This window comes from Anomaloglossus baeobatrachus (assembly GCF_048569485.1).
Source record: "Anomaloglossus baeobatrachus isolate aAnoBae1 chromosome 5 unlocalized genomic scaffold, aAnoBae1.hap1 SUPER_5_unloc_27, whole genome shotgun sequence".
Taxonomy (NCBI): domain Eukaryota; kingdom Metazoa; phylum Chordata; class Amphibia; order Anura; family Aromobatidae; genus Anomaloglossus; species Anomaloglossus baeobatrachus.
The window spans coordinates 609,189-636,026 of NW_027441803.1; the positions used below are offsets into that span (position 1 = coordinate 609,189).

General features: G+C 43.0%; 1 protein-coding gene and 1 pseudogene across 1 annotated transcript in view; both read left to right on the forward strand.

Annotated features, from left to right (window-relative positions):
* Positions 1 to 3,441: 3,441 nt before the first annotated feature.
* The window catches only part of LOC142259108 (uncharacterized), a 41,649-nt gene continuing 18,252 nt past the window's right edge, over positions 3,442 to 26,838 (forward strand). The window contains 6 exon segments of the mRNA XM_075331620.1: positions 3,442 to 3,535; positions 3,665 to 3,844; positions 3,926 to 4,049; positions 4,133 to 4,246; positions 9,710 to 10,620; positions 24,497 to 24,617. Of these exon segments, the coding sequence (XP_075187735.1) occupies positions 3,458 to 3,535; positions 3,665 to 3,844; positions 3,926 to 4,049; positions 4,133 to 4,246; positions 9,710 to 10,620; positions 24,497 to 24,617 (1,528 nt within the window). The 5' untranslated portion in view covers positions 3,442 to 3,457.
* LOC142259100 (hydroxyacyl-coenzyme A dehydrogenase, mitochondrial pseudogene) lies at positions 5,210 to 6,153 on the forward strand (annotated as a pseudogene).

A 26,838-nucleotide genomic window follows, 5' to 3' on the forward strand; every position in this document is an offset into this window, starting at 1 on the left:
GGGGGAAGCAATTGGGAAGGGAAGAAGTGGTAGATGATATACTGAGAGAATGGGTACAAGTGAGGAAACATATTACCAATGAGAGATGGAGAGACACTCAATTCAGAATTCTACATAGGGCCATTATGGGTTTCAACATACCAGGTAAAGATAGGTGGTGTCCTAAGTGTCAAAAAGAGAAAACGGATATGCTGCATGGGCTATGGGAATATGAGACAATCGCTAGGTTCTGGAACCAAGTCAGACTATTTGCCCAGTCAACATGGGGAATTTTCAGCAAACTAGACTTAATGGTGTGGATTTTCCACTCCTTTGAGGGAGGAGTAGGAGGAGGACCGAGCACGCAGGAAAAGAGGAAATACGCAATAACGCATGACATAGCCATGATAGCTAAGCATTGCATCTTAAAACACTGGATTCAAAGGGAGAGCCCATCCATAAAGAAGGTTATGGGCGAACTACACAACCTTCTGAAGTGGGAAAAACTAGAAGCGGAGAGGAATAAAGATGGGTTGACAGCCAAGTTTTTTGTGAGATGGAGACATTTTATTGAAAGCCAATTCACACAGGGATAAATAATTAACCTGATGGCACCTTTTGTTCACTCGGAGTGGTATATCCTGAGCGATATCCAGGACAGCCTGGGTAAACTGAGAATCACCTAGGAGGGGGCTCTGGAGGGAGGGGGAGACGAGATGGTTGGGAATACCAAGGCACGCTAGCAAAATTGAAATCGTTCAAGGACGACACAGAGATTTAACGAATTGTATTGCATATGTTATATATTTCATTACCTCTGTTTTGGTTTAATGTTACTGTATACTATCTTAAATCGAACAGCAACATGGAACTCCAAATTGGGGTATCACCCACCTCTTTGTCACATTTTGTCAGACGAATGTTCTTCTTTTGCAATGATATTTGTCATGTTTTTACAAATTTGAAAAATCAATAAAAAACGTTTTGAAAAAAAAAAATGGCCATTCCTCCATAAAGGCTAAATTTGTGGAGTTTATGACTTATAGTTGTCCTGTGGACAGAGTCTCCCCCTGAGTTCTGGATCTCTCCTGCTTTTCCACTGACCATAGGCCTCTTGGCTGCTTCACTAGAATTAGTGCTCTCCTTGCTTGGGATGTTGGTTTAGGTGGACGGCGATGTCTGTAGTTTTGCAGTTGTGCTAAATGTGACAACTCAGCATCTGGAGATTTGTGTGAGGGGTGAACTGTTCTTAATTAGGCCAGATTGCTCCATCTATTGGCAAATCAAGAGACGTTAGCCATTGTTTCATGTCAGACTGACTGGAGCCCTATTGTTTGTTAAATGTGGAAAATTATGCAGTCCGATTGAACTGAACCAATGAAAGAACAATCATCTCCCACCAATCCTGTAAGACACAATACCCTGAAATGAGAACTGAGGGGTATTAAAGGGCTTTGCTCCTGTCACCACATTCATTCTGTAGAACTTCAGGCTAGGATTCACGGTTTCAGGTGGCGGATCACAGATCTGCTTCACTGCTCAATGCTGAGCCCACAAATTCGCTTGGAGACCCAGGTGAGGACAGTTCAGTTGCCTGGCTACATATCTTGCTGTGCTCTGTCAGCTTTATAAGCTTGCTGCTTTCTCCTCTCAGTGGGTGCTTATCAAAATCGAGGTGCTGCTGGCTGGGATAGTTGGCCCAGGAAGCCCCAAAGTCACAAAGATTCTAATTCCATGCGAGTCAACGGATGGGTGAGACTCAGTCGCTTGTACCATCTTGTGTTCTTTCTGGAAATGTATGATATGTGTTTGCCTGTTGGTGAAGCAATAACATCTTACCAATGTGTGGTTCCCTCACCCTGTGTTGTCTGAGTAGTGTTCTGCCCACAAGGAAGGAGTACAGGCGTTCCGTTGGATGAGCCCTGGTCTGAGCAGTCTTTCTGAAGACAGCCAGGCCAGCGGATGACTGTACCCACTGACTTTCTTGTCTCCACACTATACTCCTACCATTTTTGGATGATGGATTGAAAACTGCTTAGTGATATGTTCAAAGGTTTTGCCATTTTTTATTTTTTTTTTACCAAACCCTGCTTTATTCCTCTCCACGGCATTATCCCTGACCTGTCTGGTGTGTTCCTTGTTTTTCAAGATACTGTTTAATCCCTAATATTCTGAAACAAAACTTATGAAACCTTCACAAAACAGCTGTAGTTATACTGAGAATAAATGATACAGATGACTCAATTTACTAATTATGATTTATATTTTTAAATATTTAGAAAAAAATCTATCATTTCCTTTACACTTCACAAATACTTGTTACTTAATTCTGGTATATCACATAAAATCCCAATAAAATACATTTACGTTTGTGGGAGCAATGAGAAAATAAGTGGAAATGTTCCGGGGGTGTGAATACCTTTACAAGGGGTAAAATTCCTTTATGACTCTAAAAATATTAGACTAGTTCCCTTGATCAATATCCCATCACAAAATCTAGTACTGATAACCTGCAATAATATACTTTTTACGGAAGGCATCCAAGCCCACCTTGCATTTTTGTAGTCTATCAAGAATTATCAGCTCATGTGTCGGAGAGTTCCATATTCTCACTGCTCTTACAGTAAAGAATCCCCATCTGTGATTATGATTGAACCTCCTTGTCATCATTGCAGGCCTCAGTTGTAAAAAGCTCATTAGAAATATCTCAGTAATGCCCCTGATATACTTGTACATTGTAATAAAATCGCCCCGTATCCTTTGTGTTTCCAAAATGAATAATCCCAAGCTTGCTAACCTGTCCTCCTAGTGCAATCCTTCCATTCCTTTAATGGCCGCTCTTCTCTGCACCCGCTCTAGTTCAGTTATGTCCTCCTCATTCACCAGAGCCCGAAATTGTGCAAAATACTGTAAGTGTGGCCGCACTAGTGACTTGTATAGAGGCAAAACTGTTCTTGTCCGGAGCATCTGTGCCTCGTTCACTGCATCCTATTATGTTATCTGCCTTGGCAGCAGCTTCCTGGCACTGGTTGGTTTTCTCGTCAACCCACACACTCACGTCTTCTTCAGTGTCATTATTATGCAGTAATTTTGCAAAAATATTTAAAAAAATGTGCAGTTTAAAAATCAGCCAAAAAAGTCTGGAAAGCTAAAAACCTGCAAACATTGAAAAAAACAACCCAAAAATAAACAAACAGATAGTCCCGTGCCATACATATCAAGTAAAAGCCGCTTCTTAATATTATTTGATTAAAAATCATTTTGGTTCCCGCAGCCCCAAAACCAGGAATTGTTTTCTTCTTCATGCCATACATGTTAGCGTTATTTCTGCAGCCAGTGATCGGATATAAAGTCTCCAGTAATTGTATTACTATTTATGTCACATCGTCATCTTCTCCCCATTCAGGTCCCTACAATATCGGATCCTCTCAGTGGAGATCTTCTATATAAGAGAATTCTCCTGATTGCCCCGTGAAGGATGGATATGGACAGGGACAAGATGGCGGAGAGGATATTACACCTCACCCTAGAGATCCTCTTCCGGCTTACTGGAGAGGTGAGAGATTCTGATGACGTCACATTACATCATTCTTATCTATGGGAATAACAGATGGACAGAACTGGAGAGGTGAGGACTCTGGAAATGTCTGTAGTGAGATTTATTACTGTGTCTCTCCATAACCAGGATTACATAGTAGTGAAGAAGACCTCTAGTGAGCGCTGTCAGGCCCCTGTGTCTGAGGGATGGGGAAGACCCCTGAGCCAAATCACGGGGCCTCCATCTCACCCCCCGATACATGAGGACATCAATGATCAGAAGATCCTAGAACTCACCCACAAGATGATTGAGCTGCTGACTGGAGAGGTGACACTGCTGGGAATGCTGGGACATTATACAGTAACGCTATGAAGGGATCGGGGGTGACGGTATCATTGTATGTGTCAGGTTCCTATAAGGTGTCAGGACTTCACCGTCTATTTCTCCATGGAGGAGTGGGAGTATTTAGAAGGCCACAAAGACCTGTACAAGGACGTCATGATGGAGGCTCCCCAGCCCCTCACATCACCAGGTAATAGACAGGACTAAATACACACGGCCTATAATTATCTGTATGTAAGGAATGAATTCAGCCTCTGTATGTGTCTCCTCCAGCTCTATCCAGTAAGAGGACAACACCAGAGAGATGTCCCCGTCCTCTTCTCCCACAGGACTGTAAACAAGAAGACCCCGATGTTCCTCAGGATGTGTTTCCTCCAGCTCTATCCAGTAAGAGATATCTACTCATGTACTTTCTGCACTAATTTTGTGTTTACATTTTTATGCTTTCTGCTGTGGGTTTTTTCAGCTGTATTTTCTTTGCTTCTGCTTCTTCTGCTGTTTGTTTCTAGTGTCTTCTCTATGTCGTTATAAAGGCAACTCAAAGACCTGCAGAGAGTTCATGAATACCCTGTTTCCCTGAAAATAAGCCCTGATTACAGTCAGGGCCAGCATTGGGAGGAGTCAAACTGTGCAATTTCTCAGGAACCCACTTTCTTAAGGACCTTATCAGTTGCATTCGGAAGTTGATTGTTTAAGGACCTTTGATGAAGTCATGTGACATGATGTAAGCAAAGGTCTCTTAATTGCAGGAGTCTAAAAAAACTGAACAGAAGACAGGCTGGCATGGTGGACTGGCAATAGGGGAAAGGGAGAGCAAACAGGACAATTTCCCAGGGCCCCCATTTTCCTAGAGGCCCCAGTGTTTATATGTCGATTATAGGACTGTTCAAGAACCTTTTTGACATCACGTCATGTGACCAAAGGAGTCTTAATTGCAGGAGTATAAAGCTGAAGAGGAGACAGGTTGCTGTGTGTGTGTGTGTGTGTGTGTGTGTGTGTGTGTGTGTGTGTGTATGTGTGTGTCTAGATAATAGAAAAAAAGAGTTACAGCCGCACACTGAAATACCACATTTTTAAACTACCAAAAAATATCTAATGAAATTATTGCTTTAGAGAATGTGAACAACTGGCAAACTACCCTGGAAGGAATGGAGACCCCTACAGAAGGAGATTTGACACCTAGACCCTGATTCTTCAAGGCAATAATGCCAGAATTCTGACAGAAATCACTTTTCAATCAATATTTTGTGCAACACAGAGTTGTGAAAAAAGATTGTGCGACTAAATCATCATGGCGCGCTGTGCTGACATCACTCGCATGTCCTTCAGCTCCCAACAGTACAAGCAGACATGGCCTCCTCTTGCTGGTAGCTCATAGTGAAATGTATGACCTCCAGCGCCACCGTGAAGAAGCTGACTATCAAACACATGACTGTGATCGGAGGAGGTCTGATGGGTGCCAGGATAGCGCAGGTAGCTGCAGCAACCAGACACAGTGTTGTTTTAGTGGACCAGACTGATGACATCTTGAAAAAGACTGCCAAAAGTATTGGAAACAGCTTGAAAAGGGTCACTAAGAAAATGTTTGCGGACAAGTCTGAGGCTGATTCATAGTTCATCAGCAAAACGTTCTCAAACGTCAGCACAAGCACAGACCCAGCGGCCGTGGTGCACAGCAATGATCTGGTGTTGGAAGCCATAATAGAAAACTTGGAAGTGAAAAATGCACTAATGAAGACACTGGACAAATTTGCACCAGAACACACCATATTTGCCAGCAACACATTCTTATTGACATAGCTAACTCCACAACTAGGCAGGATCAGTTTGGAGGACTGCATTTCTTTAATCCAGTACCAATGATGAAGCTGGTGGAGGTCATTAAGACACCAATGACTAGCCAAACGCCTTCTGACTCTCTCATGGACTTCAGTTAAACACTAGGAAAGATGCCTGTGTCATGTAACGACACCCCAGGGTTCATTGTTAACCGTCTTCTGGTACCATAACTAATGGAATTCGTGCATCTTCATGAAAGAGGTCATGCATCTAAGGAAGACATGGATGTTGCAATGAAATTGGAAGCCCGTTACCCAATGGGTCCTTTTGAGCTTTTGGATTATGTTGGTCTTGACACTAGTAAATACACCATTGATGGTTGGTACCAGATGGAACCTGAAAACCCCCTTTTTGCCCCCAGTGAATTGCTCAATAAGCTTGGAAAGAAGACCGGATAAGGATTTTATAAAGGCAGATGGTTTGCCTGGCTGCACTGCAGAGCTATATTGTTATAGTCTCTTGTTTGCTTTGATTACGATGACCGCTGTTGCTTTTACATTGCACGGTTTTCTCAGCACTTATTAACACTCTAGTGCCTTACAGTCATGATTCTCTATTTCATCAACATCCTTTTGTACCGCTGATTCCAAACATTGATAAGTCATAGCCATTCTACAGTCAATAATAAATAAATGTACAAAAATAAATTTGCAACTTTTGGAGGTTTCACGCCAATTTTAACCAGCTTTGCCAACATGGGCAGAGCTTGGCCAGAAGAAGGGTGTCATGCCACCGCTTCTCTAATTCATAACAAACTGCGATGTTCCCTATGCCAGAAATCTCAGCCCAGTCCCTGACATTAATTTTCATTGTACATCGCCGGTCTTGATGAATTGGAGCCCTAATGTTTATCTGCACAGACAGCAAGACTCTGCTACCCGCTTTGGTTACAAAACCTAAGGATAGGCCATCAATGTTATAGTCCCAGACAAGCCCAGAAATATTTGGCATCTGTCTCTATTTTATTTTTGTCTTCAAAAAAAAACAAAACATTTTGAAATTGTCTATGTTGTGGATCAATGTCACAACGAGATGCTTGCAGGCATCGCCAACTGTCATAGTGGCATCAGGATCTGTGGAGATTACAGATTCTGGAACTCTCTTGCTAACTTCTCTGATGTCTGTGTGCAGCTGTTACGGGGGAACCGGCAGATTAGGACCAGGGGGTATATATCCCAATCGCCAGTCGGGGCCCACCGTGCTCCAGATGACAAAGGAGCTGCTGGCACCTGAGGGTTAGGCGGAGACTATAGAGCTGGATGGCTCTGAGATAACCCAGGAACTCTGGGAACCGGTCACGTGTGTTGGGACACGTCAGACCGGACGACAACCCTATTAGCGTTTTTGTGCACCTAGCGCTACACCAACCACGTGTGCAGGAAACACGTCAGGCCGGGTGGTAACCAGGTAGCATTGACCGGAAGACCGCCACGAAAGCGCCCTGTCGGCCGAGCGGTCCTCCGATTAGCGTTTCTGGCCACCTCTCGCCTGGCCACGTGTGTGTAGGATACGTCAGGCCAGATGGGTACACCAGTAGCGTTGACCGGGAAGCCAAGGAGGATAAGGAACACCCTGTTAACTCCACAGGGGTCGTGGGGTACGCTGTCCGTGCGCGTAGGTGGCACAACCGGACAGGTGGCGCAGCAGGTGCATTGTCCGGGTGTGTAGGGGGCACAATCGGACAGGTGGCGCAGCAGGTGCGTTGTCCGTGTGCGTAGGAGGCACAATCGGACAGGTAGCGCAGCAGGTGCGTTGTCCGTGTGCGTAGGGGGCACAATCGGACAGGAAGCACAGCAGCCGCAGCCCAGTTAACGCCACTGGGCTGCTATAGCAAGACTGGAACGGCAGGAGGGAAGCACGGCGCCTGACCCTGATGTGCCGAGCCACGAATCTTGGCGTGACAGGCACCGCTTCCCAACATAGGCTTATGCCGCAATGAGGCTCTAACATGGAGGTGTGCTCTGACTGAGCAAAAGTGAAGACTGCGCACCTCCATGTTGTCTCCAGCCCCTTTTATAACCTGGGTCCGCCCCAAACCCAGGGTGGAACCACCAAGGTCCAATAGCAGAGTGCCATGTCATCAGTGACGTCACATGCGACCTATCCGGAACCGCCACGTCATTGATGACCTCATGGCAGCCACGCCCCAAACACTTCACCAGTCATCGTCTGACAACCAATACTGAGGTGCCAGATCATAGGGGCGGGCCTCTGCGAGCCAGTCCGGAGTTGCCACGTCATCAGGACACCTGACACCCTCTGCCCTATCAGGGCCTGCCACCTCACGGACATGCTCAGTGAGGTCCTTACCGGACCTAGCCTCTGGTGCACTAAGTGGCTGAGCATGCCCAGTAGCCTGAGCAACAGGCTCAGAAAGCTATCAGTTTGAGCATGCTCAGTAGGCACATCCCAGAACTTAGACACAGCACGAAGTCCAAGTACCTGTGCAAAGAGGCTGTTGGGGTTAATTGTGGGAGCATGCTCAGTAGCCTGAACTGAGGACTTAGTCTCAGACATAACACAATCAGGCTGAGCATGCTCACTAGGCAAAACACCGGGCTTAAACTCTGGCTGGGGTAAATCGGCGCACGCATGTGCACTAGCCGCCTCTCCACACTTAGACGTGGTGGAAGGAACAGCCAACTGGATGACCCGAGGCACGGCCAAGAACGGCAGCCGGCGCCTGGGCGCAACAGGAACCGCAGCAGTCTGCTTGCGGCTATGGCGGCGCCGGTTCGTAACAGCAGCGCAGGGAGACGCAGGTGTCGAACCACATACTTATTAAGACTAGCAAGAGTTATACTCTGCTGGGCTCCTTGTTGATGTCTTTGATACTGGCTCCCCTACAGCATGTGATCATTCACTCCCCTCCTGTATATGCTGGCTGGACTATTCCATTAATGCCAGCTATAGTTTACCTATACAGGTCTGGTGAGGTGTTGTGATACAAACTAGTGGTTGTTGTGCATTATTGCTGTTGTGGTGTTAACCCTTGTTGTCTTTTTGTTTCTGCCTTCCTGCTCTTGCTTTTCTCCTTAGTCTCTCAATGTTTATTTCTGTGAGTTTGCAGTGTGTCTGAATTTTGGTTTTCCCATCGGTCTTAATCTGTATTTCTATCATACTCCTGCCCCTTCCTTCCACGTTCAGGAGTAATCCAGATGTTAGGGATAGCCTAAGGTCTCCTAGCATGAGGGAAAGTATAGCAGCCCCCTGTCCCTCATTATCCTACAGTCACATTGCGACAATCAATCAGAATATTTACTATAGCACATTCCAGAGAACTGATATTAGGAATGGGAGATCTGAGTTAACGAATATGTAACTCTTAAGCCCGCTTTACACACTACAATATATCTTACGATGTGTCGGCGGGGTCACGTCGTAAGTGACGCACGTCTGGCATCGTAAGGTACATTGTAGTGTGTAACAGCTACATGCAATTGCGAATGAACGGTAAAACGTTCATCGCACGCACGTCGTTCATTCCTTATGAATTGAACGTCAGGTTGTTAATCGTACCCGGGGTAGCACACATCGCAGTGTGTGACACCACGGGAACGATGAACAGATCTTACCTGCGTCCTGCGACTCCCGGACAGCAATGCGGAAGGAAGGAGGTGGGCAGGATGTTTACGTCCCGCTCATATCCGCCCCTCCGCTTCTATTGGCCGGCTGCGGCGTGACGTCGCTGTGACGCCGAACGTCCCTCCCACTCCAGGAAGCCCACATCGAGGTCGTATGGACGGTTAAGTACGTGTGACCGGGGTTAATCGTTTGTGCGGCACATTCAACAAAATTGAACGTGCCGCACATACGATGGGGGCGGTTACAATCGCATACGATATCGTATGCAGAATCGTAACATGTAAAGCAGGCTTTAGATCTCGAAATTGGACAACAGATCAGAATAATTTGTTTCCTAATTTAATTTCTGATGTTCTGGTTTAAAAATAAAAAATCTACTTTCAAAATTATATCATTAAAAAATAAAAACATTGTGTTTATTTTTAGCCGATGACTGTATCAGGAATTCAGATGGACCTCTAATATCTTCAGAATTTAAAACAGATGATGAAAGTATCACACATGATACATATGAAGAGCATGCTGCTGTCCCAGATATACCTCCAGTCCTTCCTTGGAAAGCTTTATCATCTGATCTTTTCAAACAAATCCAAAATTCCCATTTATCCCAGAATTGTAAGCAAAATAAAAGTTACAGAAGGGATGTGGAACATGAAACAGCTCCTACAAGGGAGAAGCCATTTTCATGTTCAGAATGTGGGAAATGTTTTATTGGGAAACCAGACCTTGTTAGACATCAGAAAATTCACTACACAAGGGAGAAGCCATTTTCATGTTCAGAGTGTGAGAAATGTTTTATTTGGAAATCAAATCTTATTGTGCATCAAAGATGTCACACAGGGGAGAAGCCATTTTCATGTTCAGAGTGTGGTAAATGTTTTATTCAGAAACTAAACCTTGTTACGCATCAGAAAATTCACACAGGGGAGAAACCATTTTTATGTTCAGAGTGTGGGAAATGTTTTATTAAGAAATCATTACTTGATTGGCATCAAAGATCTCACACAGGGGAGAAGCCATTTTCATGTTCAGAGTGTGGGAAATCTTTTATTCAGAAATCAGACCTTGTTAGACATCAGAAAAATCACACCGGGGAGAAGCCATTTTCTTGTTCAGAATGTGGGAAATGTTTTATTCAGAAATCACACCTTGTTAGACATCAGAAAAATCACACCGGGGAGAAGCCATTTTCTTGTTCAGAATGTGGGAAATGTTTTATTCAGAAATCACACCTTGTTACACATCAGACAAGTCACACAGGGGAAAAGTCATTTTCATGCCCAGAATGTGGTAAATGTTTTACTAGGAAATCATATCTTGTTTACCATCAAACAAATCACACAAAATAAACCATTTTTATGTTATAAATGTGGAAAATGTAATTCTCAGAAATTGGATCTTGTTAAATATTTGAAGAAGTCGCACAGGGAAGGAATCTTTTTCATGTTGTGAATTGTGAATAATTGAAATGTTTAACTGGTAAATCATGTCTTGCCGACCATCAGAACACCAACAGCGGAGCAGCCATTCTTGCTTTCAGAATTTGCCAATTTTTTTTTTATCAAAAAGCAAATAAGAGGCTAAAACATAACTTTTATTAAAAGTATGTAAAAGACCTAATACTTAGGCCAATGTAATGATAAGCATCCCCGACTGCTATCAAGATATAAGGTGTAGACCACGCCACACAAGAGATAGCCTCTCAGGGATGTGACAAATATAACAAACTAAACAAACAAACAAAAAACAAAAAAATAAACACATATATAGATTGTGTTTCCACGTGTTATCCGGACAGCGGTCCTATATACATAACAAACATAATAGAAAAACGCAAAACACATAAATCATATAGATTGTTGACAGCGGTTAACGGTTCAAATCTACATACAGCATTGATAGTACAGTTGATATACAGTAGAAAAGATTGGAATTGTCTCACCAATTAGGTGTTTTTTTATCATTAATCAGGTCCTGTTGTCAGGTGACTCACATGGGAGAGGCCATTATGGTGTACCATAATTCAAAGAGTTTTATAAAAAAAATCGGCTATAATTGCTCAAGTAAGAATTGCTGAGGGAGAGAAAATGTTCTCTCTATTTAAACTTATCGTATTTTTCGGACTATAAGACACGCCTAGGTTTTGAAGGAGGAAAATAGGGAAAACGATTGAAGCAAAAATGTGGACATGACGCACTGTTATGGGGGGATCTGCTGCTGACACTGTTACAGGGGTAATATTCCCCAATTTGCAGTGCAATGTGTTTGATGACTTTCCCTTTAAATAGTGCTTATCACAAATCTGTGGCTGCCTTTATTATTTACTAAAGCAATGGAGAGCCGCAGATTAGTGAATTTTCTAAATATAATCCAGTACCAAAACTTTTGGAAGTGTCCCTAATGTCCCCCAAAAGGAACTTCCAGGTTGTGAGATCCCACAACCCTCAGTGATCACTCTCACAGTCAAAGAGTGAGCTCTACGACCCCAGCTCTGCGGCATCCTTCTTAAGCAGTTCACTAAAACCTTAAAAAAAGTATGTGACCGCGCTGGATTAGTTGAGGGAGCAATGTCTCGTGCTTAGAGCAGCTGCAGAGATTTGTGGGATCCCGCTGTACACACTGAGAGCCCACAAAATGGAAATTCGAGCTCTACTTTGCTAGTAAGTTGGGTATTTCGAGAGCCTTTATGAACATTTGTGAAAGGTTTTGATACTGGATTATATTTAGGTAATTCACTAATCTCAGTTTACCCAGTGATTTATTTACTAAAAAGTGCAGCCCCAAATTGGAGACAGGAACTCTTCAGTATATCACATTGTATATAGTTGTATTTCAAAACTTCTTTTGTTAATAAATGCTTGTAAATGTATATTCTTCATGCCTGTCTTTCTCTGCTTAGATGTGATGATTTTGCCTCAGAACCTCTGGAGTTGAGGCAGAGCTGTAGGCATTTTGCACAAAAATAGTGAGGGGATGTCATGGAGTTGTCACGACCGGCTGCCAATACAATGGCAGAAGTGTTGGAAAATCCCAGAGATTTGCAGAACGTGTTGTTAACTAACAGTTCTCTATTTCTGCAGCAGCGGACTCTATGACCCTGGGAAACTTTCAGTTTTTCCTCTCAGTTGCCAGCCTCTGACTTCCTTTATAAACCTCACCCTGGGGTGCTTTGGGTGAGGTTTATAGTTATTCCTGGCTGTGGTTTGCAGCGGTCGTCTCCTTTTGTTCTACCACAAACTTCTTTGATAGCTACTCCTAAGATAAGAGTTTGACTTTTGTTATCTACCAGGGGTTAAGTGGTATCATTTGTGTCTCCCCTGTATTGTTTCCTTTTGTCTCCCTTAGCATTAGTGGTGTTGACGAAGAGCTCATACCTACCATCCTTACTTAGGGCCCAGATCCGGGTTTACCTAGGGTGAGGTATTCCTGCTCGGCGATAGGTGCAGAACCTGTATAGGGTTGGTGAGGGCAGTGAGGGTGAGCTGCAGGTTATTGTCAGGGGTGACAACTTCCCCCTTTCCCTAGTGATAGGGCATTCTTTTCCCTTTCCATTTGTATTGTAATATACAGCTGGTATAGCTTCTATACCCAGCTGTGACAGGGAAGACGTGAATCGCATTCTGCATCCTAAATATGTGGAAGTTGTTAAGACACTCTGGTCCCAGTTTATCAAAGCTTTTATGCCAAAAAAAGTTACACAAGCTTTGAAAAGTCACAAAAATTTAAATCAATTCATGTTTCTCAAATTTTGGCAGATTTTGCCATTTTCACTCCAAAATTGGCAGAGTTTGGGTGGGACAGAACATGACACCACAGCTCTATAAATTCATGACGAGCTGTGGTGTTCCCTATGCCAGAAATCTCACTCCAGTCCCTGATGGGAGTAATATTTCTAGTATGGCACAAGGAGGCACATGCCACTCGTCACACGCTCCAGATTCATGAAGAGGCATGCACCACTTCATCCATCAAGAGTGGCCCGTGCATAAATTGAGCCCTTTATGCTATAAAAAACGATCCTTTTACAAAAGATAATTTTTGCAATAAAAAATAGAAGGATTTTATCTGTCTGATATCAAAAGGGATTGTTTTTTTTGTGGGGCTACCCACAAATAGAAATGAGCGGACCCGTTGAAGTTTGGGTTTGTCTTTTTCAGTCGGACTTTAGATAAAGTTCAGTTTGGGAACTGGACTTGTCCAGAACCTCATTGGAAGTCACTGATTGGGCAGTTCAGGTCTCCACCCACATGCAACCGGCCATAAACAGAGTATTTATTACCAGGGGAGGGATGACGGAGTTTTTTCCTTGTACACAATACATCCTATAGCGATGTTTTTACCTCCCAATGCAAACTATTCAAACACTGCAAGCGTCTCGCACTGGGCCGAGCACTGAGTGTACCCAAGCACAGCAATGCTAGAACAAGTGGTTAGGATACACAAAGCACCCGAATTCTAACACTGATTTTTTTTTTGTATAAAGTCTGTACTTGGTACAACACCGAACTTTACTGTTCAGGTTCACTTGTCTCTGCCCACAAACCTTTTATTACAGTTTAGATTATGGGTGTAGAAGAGACCAGAACTGAAAGGGGTCTATCTCTTGGTGAAGAGCAAGTAACATTTATGATACCTATGCTGAGGTTTTGTGAATTTAATGGAATTTGGTTACTAAGGGTTTACTACTTACTTAAAAATTAGAATACTATCAAAATAGTGTCACGCTAAGTATGGTGAAGTACCAAGTGAACGGCGAAAGGGAAGAGAAACCCTGTGCCTAGGGAAGGGGGAGATGGTGACCCCCTGACTAAGCCTACCGCTGGGACCTGAGTTCCCTCACCACCCTAGATAGATTCCACACCTATGCACCGAGCCGGATACCTGACTCTAGGCTGACCCTGATCTGAGCCCTAAATAGAGAACGGTTGGGATGAGCTCTTCGTCAACCCCACTGAGCAATAAAGGATACACACGGATAACAAGCAAGGGAAAACAACAAACAACTTATCTCTAGACGACTCAGTAAAAAGTTCAGTAAAGAGTTTGTGAAGGAGCTGAATATCACCAGCACAAGTCCAGGGAACATGAGAGTATTTAAACCCAAGGGGAAATACAGATTAATTGCAAATGAAGGGAAGAAGAGTTCCCTTAGGTCCTAACGGGAAAAGGATGAAAACCCAACAGAGGAGATACCTAGTACAATGAATACTGACAGCAGGAAAAATAAAAAGTCAGGGAGCATTTTACGCAGCCAAATGCTGTAAACGTCTATTGCTGAACACTACAGGACTGTGTCACCTGTGACACACCCGTGACAAAGAGGGAATCTGAAGTGTTATTTACTGGGCTGTTTGCTGTTGTTTTGCTAAAATCACTGTATTATGACTGGGGGATTATCACTAGAGAACTAGTAAACTTCTACCATGTATCGTCAATCTCCATTAGCTCTGTATAGCCCTGCCCTCACCCATGATTGGCAGCTTTCTGTCTATGCTCATTGTACACAGTTGTCAATCAGTGGTGTGGGTGGGTTTATACACAGCAGCATTTTGAGAACTGGTAGATCTTAAAGGGAACCTGTCAGCAGAAATTTCCCCTAAAACCTAACAGATTCCCCCTCTGCAGCTCCTGGGCTGCATTCTAGAAAGGTCCCTGTTAGTATTGTGCCCCCTTTCTGACCAAAAAAAAGAGTTTATAAAGAGGTACCTTTTTGGCTTCGGATTCTATAAATCAGACACGGGGGCGGGCAGCCTGATGGCCGTTATTCTGCCCCCTGGTCCTGTATGCCGCCCCCCATCGCTGATTTCCATACTTTTGGACGCCGCCCACTGCTCCAGCCATCCCCGCGCATGCCCAGTGCCAGTCTCACGGGACTGAGCACTGTGACTGCTGGTGACGTGTGCGCAGGCAAGTGATTATGGGCGGGACTGTGACTGTTATCAGCAAGTACCCGCCCATAATCTCGTGAGCGCGCAAACCTCTCCAGCGTCACACTGTGCTCAGTGTAGATGCTAGACTGTATGGGCTGCTTCCAGGGATGACGTCCCTTTGTCACGTGATAGGGGTGTGTTCAAAATACTATCACGTGACAAAGGGATGTCATACCTGAAAGCAGCCCATACAGTCTAGCATCTACACTGAGCACAGTGTGACACTGGAGAGGTTTGCGCGCTCACGAGATTATGGGCGGGTACTTGCTGATAACCGTCACAGTCCCGCCCATAATCACTTGCCTGCGCACACGTCACCAGCAGTCACAGTGCTCAGTCCCGTGAGACTGGCACTGGGCATGCGCGGGGATGGCTGGAGCAGTGGGCGGCGTCCAAAAGTATGGAAATCAGCGATGGGGGCGGCATACAGGACCAGGGGGAAGAATAACGGCCATCAGGCTGCCCGCCCCCGTGTCTGATTTATAGAATCCGAAGCCAAAAAGGTACCTCTTTATAAACTCTTTTTTTTGGTCAGAAAGGGGGCACAATACTAACAGGGACCTTTCTAGAATGCAGCCCAGGAGCTGCAGAGGGGGAATCTGTGAGGTTTTAGGGGAAATTTCTGCTGACAGGTTCCCTTTAAGCAGATAAAACTGATGTTTATCAAAACTTCAGCAAGCAGCCAAGGAAGTGACACATCTCTGAAATCAGGGTCTCTGCCCCTACATCATGCTGTTCTAAGATGAGATAGCAAAACCCAGTTACAAATTCCATTTAAATTACTGCCAGATAAACATTTATTTAGCTAACCTAAGGAAAAAAATGTATGTCAACTAAATGACAATAATAATCGTGCTAATTTTTTATTTATCTTCCTATTAACTTTCGGAAATGTAGTCTATTGTGCTGTCTATAATACTTTTGATTTGTCCCACAAATATCATAAATACTCCTTATTCATGGACCTTCACACAATCATATGTAAATTAGCCCTTAAATTTCACAATGGATAACGATAGACCCCCAAACAGAGAAACGTTTGACCCAAGATGTCACAAAACAGCACGCTGCTGCCCCCAATTGTCAGGATAATTATGCAATTGACCGACTCTCAACGGAAGAGGCCATGACTATTTCCACTACTAGGCCGATTATTGGGGAGCTCACAGTGAGGGTATAGGATATATACAACCTTTTCTATCTCATGGAATATATCTACATCTTGATACAGTCACTGCTAACTCCACAATAACAAAAGGAACTACTGCTAGCTGCCACCACCAATCGCTTATACAGGCCAATTGGACACACGTTACAGGTAGTGTATGGCTTCGGGATGCAATATATAGAGTAAAGGCCGCTTTACAATCTTCGATATCATTACCAATATCGCTAGCGTGCGTACCCGCCCCCATCGGTTGTGCGACACGGGCAAATCGCTGCCCGTGGCGCACAACATCGCTCAGACCCGTCACACTACTTACCTGCCTAGCGACGTCGCTGTGACCGGCGAACCGCCTCCTTTCTAAGGGGGCGGTTCTTTCGGCGTCACAGCGGCGCCACTAAGCGGGTGCCCAATAGAAGCGGAGGGGTGGAGATGAGCGGGATGTAACATCCCGCCCACCTCCTTCCTTCCGCATTGCCGGTGGCCGCAGGTAAGGTGAGGTTCCTCGTTCCTGCGGTGTCACACATAGCGATGTGTGCTGCCGCAGGAACGATGAACTACATCGTACACGCAGCAGCAACGATAATTGGAAATAGGGGGGCATGTCACCGATTAGCGATTTTGAACATTTTTGCGACGATTCAAAATCGCTCATAGGTGTCACACGCAACGACATCGCTAAAGCGGCCGGATGTGCGTCACAAATTCCGCGACCCCAACGACATCGCTAAAGCGGACGGATGTGCGTCACAAATTCCGTGACCCCAACGACATCGCTTGAGCGATGTCGTAGCGTGTAAAGCGGCTTCAAGAGGAATGAAGCTATTAAACTTTAGATAATTAATCTGAAAAGTAAGCAGTGTTCATAAAATATACAAAAGATATTACAAAGGGGAACAAAACAATACAGTATATACAATTACATAAAATAAAAGGGAATAACGAAAAAAATTATTGAACCTGGGTCACAAAAATTGGCTTCAGATTTATGGAGGGAAAGACTCCAATGGAACGTGGAGCAATCCTACATGGCACTATTCCTTTCATTGAACGAGGATCATAATTGGCATCTTTTTATTAACACAAGTTACACTCACATACTGGTGACTCATAACAGGGCTGGACTTCAAATAACTATAGGATGTATCTAAGTGTTAGAAAATTTTGAGGGTCCCAACTTTCTGATATCTTTGCCCCTGGAGGTCCCAGGCGGGAGATATTACAATCATCTTTCCTATCACGATTATATCAGTTCATAGATAGGAGACATTGCATAGATATTTTTATCTATCAGGCCGATATCCCAGTTGGCAGGACCCCGGCCATCACCCATAGATGCGGAACGATGCTTTGTGTTCACTATATCACAAATTTCAAAATATGACTTTCCAATCTATTATATTGATGCAGTTCATAAAACCTCAATTCATATTTTCTATAAGGAGAAAAAAAGGATTTGAATTTCTCTGCTATTTTTCTGTTCAACTGCTGCTCTTATCTCTACTGGTCATACATCTGTCCTTTTCTACATTCTTCTGCATTCAAGATGAGATTGGCCTTACATCTGCTACAGGATTCTTTTTTAGTTATCTGTTTCCAAAGGAGGGGATCAGCTGCATAGGAGTCTTGTTGAGTCTTTATGGATTTTATAATTTCTATATGACACTGGACTACATATTGATGTTTTTCCAAAATCAAGCTTTTACCCCTTGAAAGCCAAGGTCATTTTTTGGACACTTTTCTCGACTTGGTGCTTGAAGAGTTCAATAAAATCGGAAAAATTACTATCATGATTCACGTATGACTCTGCTTGTGGAAATCAATTATGTGTGTTTGTTTTCCTGCTATCTTTATTCTCCAGGGTTTGGTCTGATGGGAGGAGACTATTCTGTTGTGCCTCATTACGGGGGTCATTCTTCCTTATCTTGGAACTGTTTTCCTTGGTACGCTTACAGTGATAGTTCCTGCTCTGCACTGTGCGCTTTTGGTTCCTGTGAGTCTGTTCTGATCCTGCCCACTACCTAGTACTCCTTTCCCTGACCTTTGTCCTTCCCGTCTTGTCTTACCTACCTGTCTCCCTAACCCGCTCTCTGCTTTGTTATCCCATCTCCACTCCCTCTATACTAACTTGTCCTCTCGGTTTACGACCCCGGCTTGCTATCTGACTACGGCTCTGCTCCTCTCCAGCTCCTGACGATACCTCCTGGCTTTCCAACCTTCAGCTTTCACTTGACTCCAGCTCCGCTTATCCCTCTGTACCTACGTGACTTCCTGGCACTGACTGTCGACTTGATCAACCATTCTATTGCATCATTCCGCAGATGCTAGTGACCTCTAGTGGACTTGCGCCTAACTACACTTAGAAGCACTACATTCTGCCTCAGTACTGGCTACCCCTGGTGGTAGCATCACATTTACACTCCCATATACCTAAAATAACCTAAATAAAAAGCAAAAGTTGCCCTAAAATCATTATGAAATGATTCAGATATACTAACTATTAGCAGACAAGGGGGATGGAATAGTCATGCAAAACAGGGATGACTTTAAGGAAGCTCAGATTAATCTCTCCGACCCCATACACTAGGGGATTACAACTATGGATCCTTTTTCAGCATTTAAAACAAAATATGCTCTCCTCATAACAAAAGCTTTTGAGAAAGGAATCTTAACCCCTTAACGACCCATGACGTACTAGATACGTCATGGATCGTGTTCCGGTAAGCCCCGCCCCCTGCCGCCGGCGGGCGGCGACGATCGGCGCACATATCAGCTGTTATCAACAGCTGATATGTGTGCCTGCTAGCCGCGGGTGGAATCGCTTCCACCCGCGGCCATTAACCCCTTACATTTCGCTGCCAAAGTCTTGGCAGCGATATGTATATGGGCGCCGCCATGACAGTGACTTACCCCGCCCCCGCCGGAAGTCACGTGACATGATCACGTGACTTTCGGCGGTTGCCATGGTAGCACAGGGTCATGTGATGACGCCTGTGGCTAACATGAGTCACTTCCTCTCAATGCCGGAATACAGCCGGCATTGAAAGTGAAGCAGCAAATCTGCAGTTCTCAGCTCTGTAGCTGAGATCTGCAGATTGTGCAAAGCGATCGGATTGCTGATCGCAATAGCCCCCTAGGGGGACTAGTAAAATAAAAAAAAAAAGTAAAAAAAAAAGTTTTAAAAAATTCAAAAAAAATAAAAAAACCTAAAAGTTCAAATCACCCCCCTTTCACTCCATTGAAAATTAAAGGGTTAAAAAAATAAAAAATACACACATATTTGCTATCGCCGCGTTCAGAAATGCCCGATCTATCAAAATATAAAATCAATGAATCTGATCAGTAAACGGCGTAGCGGCAAAAAAATTCCAAACGCCAAAATTACGTTTTTTGGTCGCCGCAAATTTTGCGCAAAATGCAATAACAGGCGATCAAAACGTAGCATCTGCGCAAAAATGGTACCGTTAAGAACGTCAGGTCAAGACGCAAAAAATAAGCCATCAATGAGCCTCAGATCCTGAAAAATGAGAACGCTACGGGTTTTGGAAAATGGCGCAAAACGTGCGCCACGTTTTTCGGACAAGCTTGTGAATTTTTTTTAACCCCTTAGATACAAGTAAACCTATACATGTTTGGTGTCTATAAACTCGCACCGACCTGAGGCATCATACCCACACATCAGTTTTACCATATAGTGAACACGGTGAATAAAATATCCCAAAAACTATTGTACAATCCCACTTTTTTTGCAATTTTTCCGCACTTGGAATTTTTTTGCCATTTTCCAGTACACTATATGGTAAAACTTATGGTTTCATTTAAAAGTACAACTCGTCCCGCAAAAAACAAGCCCTCATATGGCAAGATTGATGGAAAAATAAAAAAGTTACGCCTCTCGGAAGAAGGGGAGCAAAAAACAAAAACACAAAAACGGAAAGTGCCCGGGGGCTGAAGGGGTTAAAGAGAACCAACCAACAGAATTTTGCTATATGTGTTTAAAATATTTTTATAGGATAATTTCAACATAAGGGTATATACAATACAGTACAATACAGTACATTACCATAACAAAACAATTAAAAGCTTCCAATAACTTCGTTACTCATATTGTACATAAACATTTAACACATAGGAATCTGAAACATAAGGGAGGTGTGGAAGGGAAGAGAAAGGTAGGGAAGGAAATCTTTATTAGGGAAGAGGTAAAGAGCAGGAAGGAGAGGGAAATCCCTTAAAAAGGGAAAGATGACAAGCATCTAAACATCTACAATTACATTATAATTCAGTTCATGGATAAGTCGTGCTAAATATTAACGCGTAGAGTAAGTAACGGAGGATTATGTAAAGTCTTAAATATAACTTTCTAAAGGTAGAGTACAGTATAATATATTCCTTGGGGAAAGGTCAACAGCTAGAAGGGGATAAAAAGTCAGGTTAGTAATACATATCAAGCAATATTTAGCTCACAATGTTTATTACGCTTGCCCAGGTCGAGATTAAACCTCAACTCTGGGGGAATAGAGTCCGGCCTTTAGGTAAAACGAACAGTTCCTGAATTAAGGTCCTTAGTCCACTATTAAATGAAGAATTACTAAAGGAAATTCCAAGAAAGAGTAGTGGTTCCAAAGTATAAAGTTAGTGGTGGAGTATCCATTGTAATCCTACAGTAGCCTTATAACTGGTAGATCCAGTAGGGCTGAAAGATTTAGTATTCTTTTCAGTTAAAAACTCCTAAGATCAAGATCCATATTTTCAAACTACAACTGATCAGAGACCATGTAAAAAGAATTCTTAATCAAGTGGAGCAGATATGATGGCAATTCTGATCAATGTTTATGTGAAAGCGTTGAAGTAACCGAAATCCTTCCTCCGGCGACGAAACAAAGAAGGACTTGTTGTTTAAACATAGCTTGATAGTTGCGGACTGTGACCATTTATATTTTTTTTCCACTGTTGATAAGTTCTTTTGTGAAGCCCTTAGAACGTTTCCTAGCTTGTAAAGTTGGCTTACAAAAGGTCTTAGAATAATGAAATAGCGTTGAAAAGTCTTGGGAGCTTCATTGAGTTTCTTGTTAGTGACAGCAATTTATTCCTTGAGTAGAGAGAGGAGAAGGTGACGATTATATCCCTTGGGGTCTCCTTGGGGAGGTAAGAAGGTTTTGCAATTCTATATGCATCAGACAAGTTTGTTATTTGAAAGATCTGGTATCAGTGTGCTTGTCATTGTTGTGCTTGTCATTGTCTTAAGGTAATATTTTAAGTCAGTTGAGATTACCGATTCTGGAACGCCTCTTATTTTCAGATTTTTTCTTCTAGCATAATCCTCAGAATTTGCCTTTTGCCTTTTTAAAGTTGAAATGTCTTTACGTATTAAATTGATGGAATTATTTAAATCTTCTTTTTCTTGTTGTATAACCAGAATTCCATTATCCATATTTTCAGTTTTCTTTTGGATATTATTAATTTCCGTAGATAAATCTGTAATCTGTGAGGCAAATATTTGTTTGATAGAGGCAGATAATTCTGTGATGTGGATGTCTGAGCAGTCGGCATCATCACAGTCCAGTATTATTGAATCCACAGTACAATCGCTTGGAGGGTAATTACCATCCTCAGCAGACAATCCTGATATATAAGTGTCCGGAGAGTTGACATCGTCTTCTGTACAATTGCTTGAGGGGTAATTATGATTTTCAGCAGACAGTTCTAAAACCTGTGTGTCTGTGCAGTAGGTATCATCACAATCCAATATTTTACAGTCTTTTGTACTATTGCTTGAAGGGGAATTAAAATCCTTACCAGACAATTCAGAAATATGGGTATCTGGGCTGTAGGCATCATCACAATCTAGTATTTTAGAGTCATCCGTAATGGAGTCTTTGTCTGGGTTGATGATACGTTTAATTGTATCGCTCATGTTTTTGAGATGTTTATCTATATTGTCATGAAAGGCTTTACATAATTTTATTAAATATGATCTGGTGATTGGAGAGTTAGAAGCAAGGATATTACTTAATGATAGAGTCTTTTTCCCATAAGGAATCCTTTGAACTCATAAAGCCGTCTCTTGTGAATTGAAGATTCTCAGAGCTATTAGATGCAGTTGCATTTCCTTCAGATTCATCAACTGGTGAAGGGGTGGAAATTTCCCCATTAGTCTTGGGTTCCTCTATGTTAGCTGCATCATATATTAGTGTGGTAAACTAGTTTTGTATATTTGTCGTCTTCTTCTGAAGTTACTCTTGCAGGAAGAAAAGGAGCTATCTCCTGTAGATGATAGCCCATCCAGTGGTCCTCTCTTTGTATTTGAACACTATCATTATTTTGCTCATGGGAGGGTGAAGCTATTTTGATCTCCACAGCTTTTATATCTGCAGCCGCTGACTTGTGTTTTTGTACATCTATTTCCTGAGGCAGGGGTATTGTAGGCTTGGAAGGAGATAGTACTGAGCCTCTTGGTGGATTTTGTCTCCAGGGTATCTTATAATCCTGGTTTTGGGTAAGTACAGCAGGTTTTCTGTTTTGCGTTGACTGCACTTTTGTTCCAATGTCATCGATTTAGTATCTGTGTTACATGCTGTGGACGTGGATCAAGACTTCCTTACAGGTCTTAGATGAGAGCCCAATTTTTGCAAGTGCAGGAGGGTCCGAAGGGTTATGCCCTAAAAAATTAGATGCTTGCAACTGCCTGCTTTTGTCATTTTGATGAGGCACAAGAAGGGTATTTGTTTTATGTGTAGTGTTTCTTCTATTTAAGGTGGTTTTATTATTTTTCGAAACCCCAGGCATTTTCTTTAATTTATGTTCAGTACCACATATATTAATGTAGTACTCTTTAGTTATCTATATAACTTAATTTGGAGGTAGAGCAGGCATTTAGAAGATACAGGTCTGCTCCGGTTACTCACAGGTAAGGAGCCTCCTGTAGATAAGAGGATTTCTTCAGTTGTCTCAATCAGAACAGCCTCCACTGAGGATCGTATAAGTACCGCACCACAGATCCACTGCCATGTTACAGCAGCAGGTATAGTGTGTGAGGAGTAACCATGGCAACCTCACACAGCAGCCCGGCCTCTTCCTCACACCCTGGATGCTTTTCAGTCACAAATTCTTTAATGACAATTCATTAGAAGCTTCTTATTCTTTTGGTGTGAAATTAATAAAACTTTTATGTGCTTGAGCTTGGTGATCGAGTGATTTATTTGGTGTTACAGCCCTCACATACTCTGTGATGACAGGAGTCCAGGGATATCAGCGGTGCTGCAGCTTCCCTCACTGCCTGGAAAGATGATTGATATATAATCTATTCCTTATCAGAAACAGTTGGTTTTAGGGTCTTCAGATCCCCCAACAGTGAATCAAAGATTAGCAATAGTGAGTTTCTTCTATAAACTCCCTGAGGACCAATTCATTGGGGGAATCAGTATTCTTCAGTGCTTTCACTTTCATGGGACTCCCAGGCCTAGAATTGTGTCACAGACCTGCCGGGAATAACTCCCTATATCTTTCTTATCTACCTCAGGAAACTGATGAGGCTAGTCTCTAAATGATCACAGGATATTCCTATGTCTGATGAAAAAGGATTTGATCAGTGTTTTCTTCTTTGGGTAGATTTATTTATCGCTTGAACTTACTGACTCATAGAGCTCGTTCACCTAGCGTCCATCTTGAACGGCCGCAGGCTACGCCCCATTCAGGATTTTGCTATATGAAGTAAAGGCAGTGCCATACTGGCACTAGGATGCTGTATCCCAAGCAATGCCCAGGGTTCATTAACCAATGCACCCTGCATTTTAAGCTGTTGGGTCAATCGTTTTCTTCAGACCAGTCCAAAGTGGTGTTTCTGATTTTGCACCTCGGTGGAGAAACTGTCTCCTGGGTCTGTACCTTGTGGGGAAAAAATGAGCCAATTACTACTGACCTCATAGAATTTCTGGAGCGTTTTTGAGGAACTGACGCAGGTCATCTCGTCTCCACCCTTTTGAATTAAGACGGAATAATCAGGCACTGGCGGACACCTTTTGGGAAGGTGTTATCTAAGAGAACCAATGATGTACTGGCTGGTCTTGATATACCTACTACCCTGGATGATCTTATCTCCTTTGCCATACGTTATAGGAATGTTCCAAGGAAGTCTTCTGTGTGAAGAAAGCTATCCACCTGGCTCCATCCTTCCAAAGGCCATTTGATTCTCAGGTTCCTGTTACTGCTCCTGTTCCTGAGCCTACAAAAATAATCAGTATCAAAACATCTGATCTACATTGTGAAAATCTCCAAATCGTGGTACTGTGTTTAGGAGCAGAGCACCTTGTCCAAACCTGTTCTTTGAAACCTATTACCTGGAATTGGAAGGAGGGATTACCCTCTGCAAAAGCAAGCCTTCTTCCTATTCCTCGTTCCAGTCCATGTCTGCATCGTTTGGAGACGTTTAGCTCCCTTAGACGGCTCATCTGGACTCCAGTTCTATTGGGAATTTTGTTCAGCGAACTGTGGTGGAGCGTTAGCAGATACCAATTCGACACCTTCTGAAGGCCTTGTTGGTGTCATGCGTGGATGGAATGCTCCTATCCGAACCCAGATGCTTATTCCTGAGCAAGTGTAATTATGCATTGGAGATAAACATTCGGAGAAGATCCACTTTCTTGTGCTTCCAAACTTGTCTTTTTTCTAGGTCTGCCTAGCTCCATGCTCTTGAGTCTCATCTTCTAAATTACGATCCTTATCCATTTAGTTTAACATTGCAATGGCCTTCTGTGCAGAGAAGAATCCTTCAGATCCATTAAACATTGTAAATATATTAGAGTAATTATGACCTGAAAGATTTCTATCCTTATCAAAAAAATGCCAGGGACAAAATTTAAGCCCCTGGCCAGGACATTAATCTGCTCAACTGATAAAACTGTGGGTGTCAAAACCAAAATATTACGTCACGTCAAAGCCTACAGATGCTCAGTGTGCAGCATAACAAAAAGGTAACAACGGAAATGGTAAAAAAGGAAGGCCCTGATGATGAGGAGAGGGGTCCTCCTGCAACTCGCATGAATCTGTACCCTACGCTCCCTAACATCTTTATACGGGTCCTCCCCCACCCGACATCATCACGTGCCTAGACCTTCGCTCGCCCTGACCTCACCATGGCTAGTGAGAAGGCCGACGAAAACAGTAGTCTCACCACTGCACTAATACAACACAAGGTAAAGGAGACAAAGGGAAAATAGACACAAAAAGGAAAAACACTTCAAACTCTTCCAATGCAGCTAAACATCACAGCTGCAATAGTCAGAACTCAGCTTCGTCCAGAGACAGGCTCCTTCCATAAAGGTCAGCATAAAATGAGAAGCTATAACCGGTGTCAGATGGTAAGATGCATGCATTTTTCTAACAAAGGGGAGTGGTAACAAAAGAGATGAACCTGAGATTAAGGCTACAAAGGAAAGCCAGAATGGAAAGAGTCCTTAACTCCTACAGCACTAAAAAAAAGTAGATTCACTCAAATCAAGTTGTAGACCTGTGAACAACCGGTGCTGTGACCTTCTGATCCCAGACTCACCAGAGGTCTCCTCAGAGCGGGACACACTCATGACACATTATCCATAAATTCATTCATACTCAAGTACATTTTTTCTTGTTCTGTATTGGAGATTTTCTCATATCCTTCTTATTGGGTCTCCTTCCTCCTCTTCATTTTCTGAATTCCAAAATTCCCTGAATGACGTATTAGAATGACCATTTTCTCTTATATAATCACTTACATTTTTCAGGATTACAGTCTGAAGATTCCAGATCTGTAGATCTTTGCAGCATCCGTGCAATAGTTATTGTGAGGGATTTTCTCCAAGATTTACTTCTGTGAAAGAAGGTGTTTGCCCGACATTGTGCTATGAGCCAAATGTCTATCATGGTGCAGAGAAAGGCGGCAATCGATCTCCCCCCTAGAAGTGGGACTCCTGGGACAAACAGGGGACAAATGTGGAGTGGGAAAAATGTGTGATCAGAGTTGGACAGAAATAAACTCCATTTTAGTATAGATTATTACTTATGTTGTGCTCTGATCTGGAAGAACAGGAATTGTGAGCACTTTGGGAATGTCACAGAATGGATTGATAAAGGTATAACTAGATTGTCCCATTATTTAGAGGAATGTAATATGTACATTGTGTAATGTTCAGCAGAGATTTGGGTAACAGAAGAATGACTTTCACTATCTGCAATTATTATTTTACTTGATAAAGGATAAAAATAAATGGTAATCACTGATAAAGGGGAGAATAGATCAATAGAGAATAATCAATAGATGTAAGGGGAAGAGAAATTCAGAGTTGTCACAATTTTATGGATCATTGTTGGAAATTTGTCTGACAACATCCACTTGTTACACGCCTGTCCCGTGTCTGGGATCTGCCCCTTCCCCCACTCTGCTAAACTTTCCTGTGCTCCACGTTGGGCTTTGTAAGTAGCCG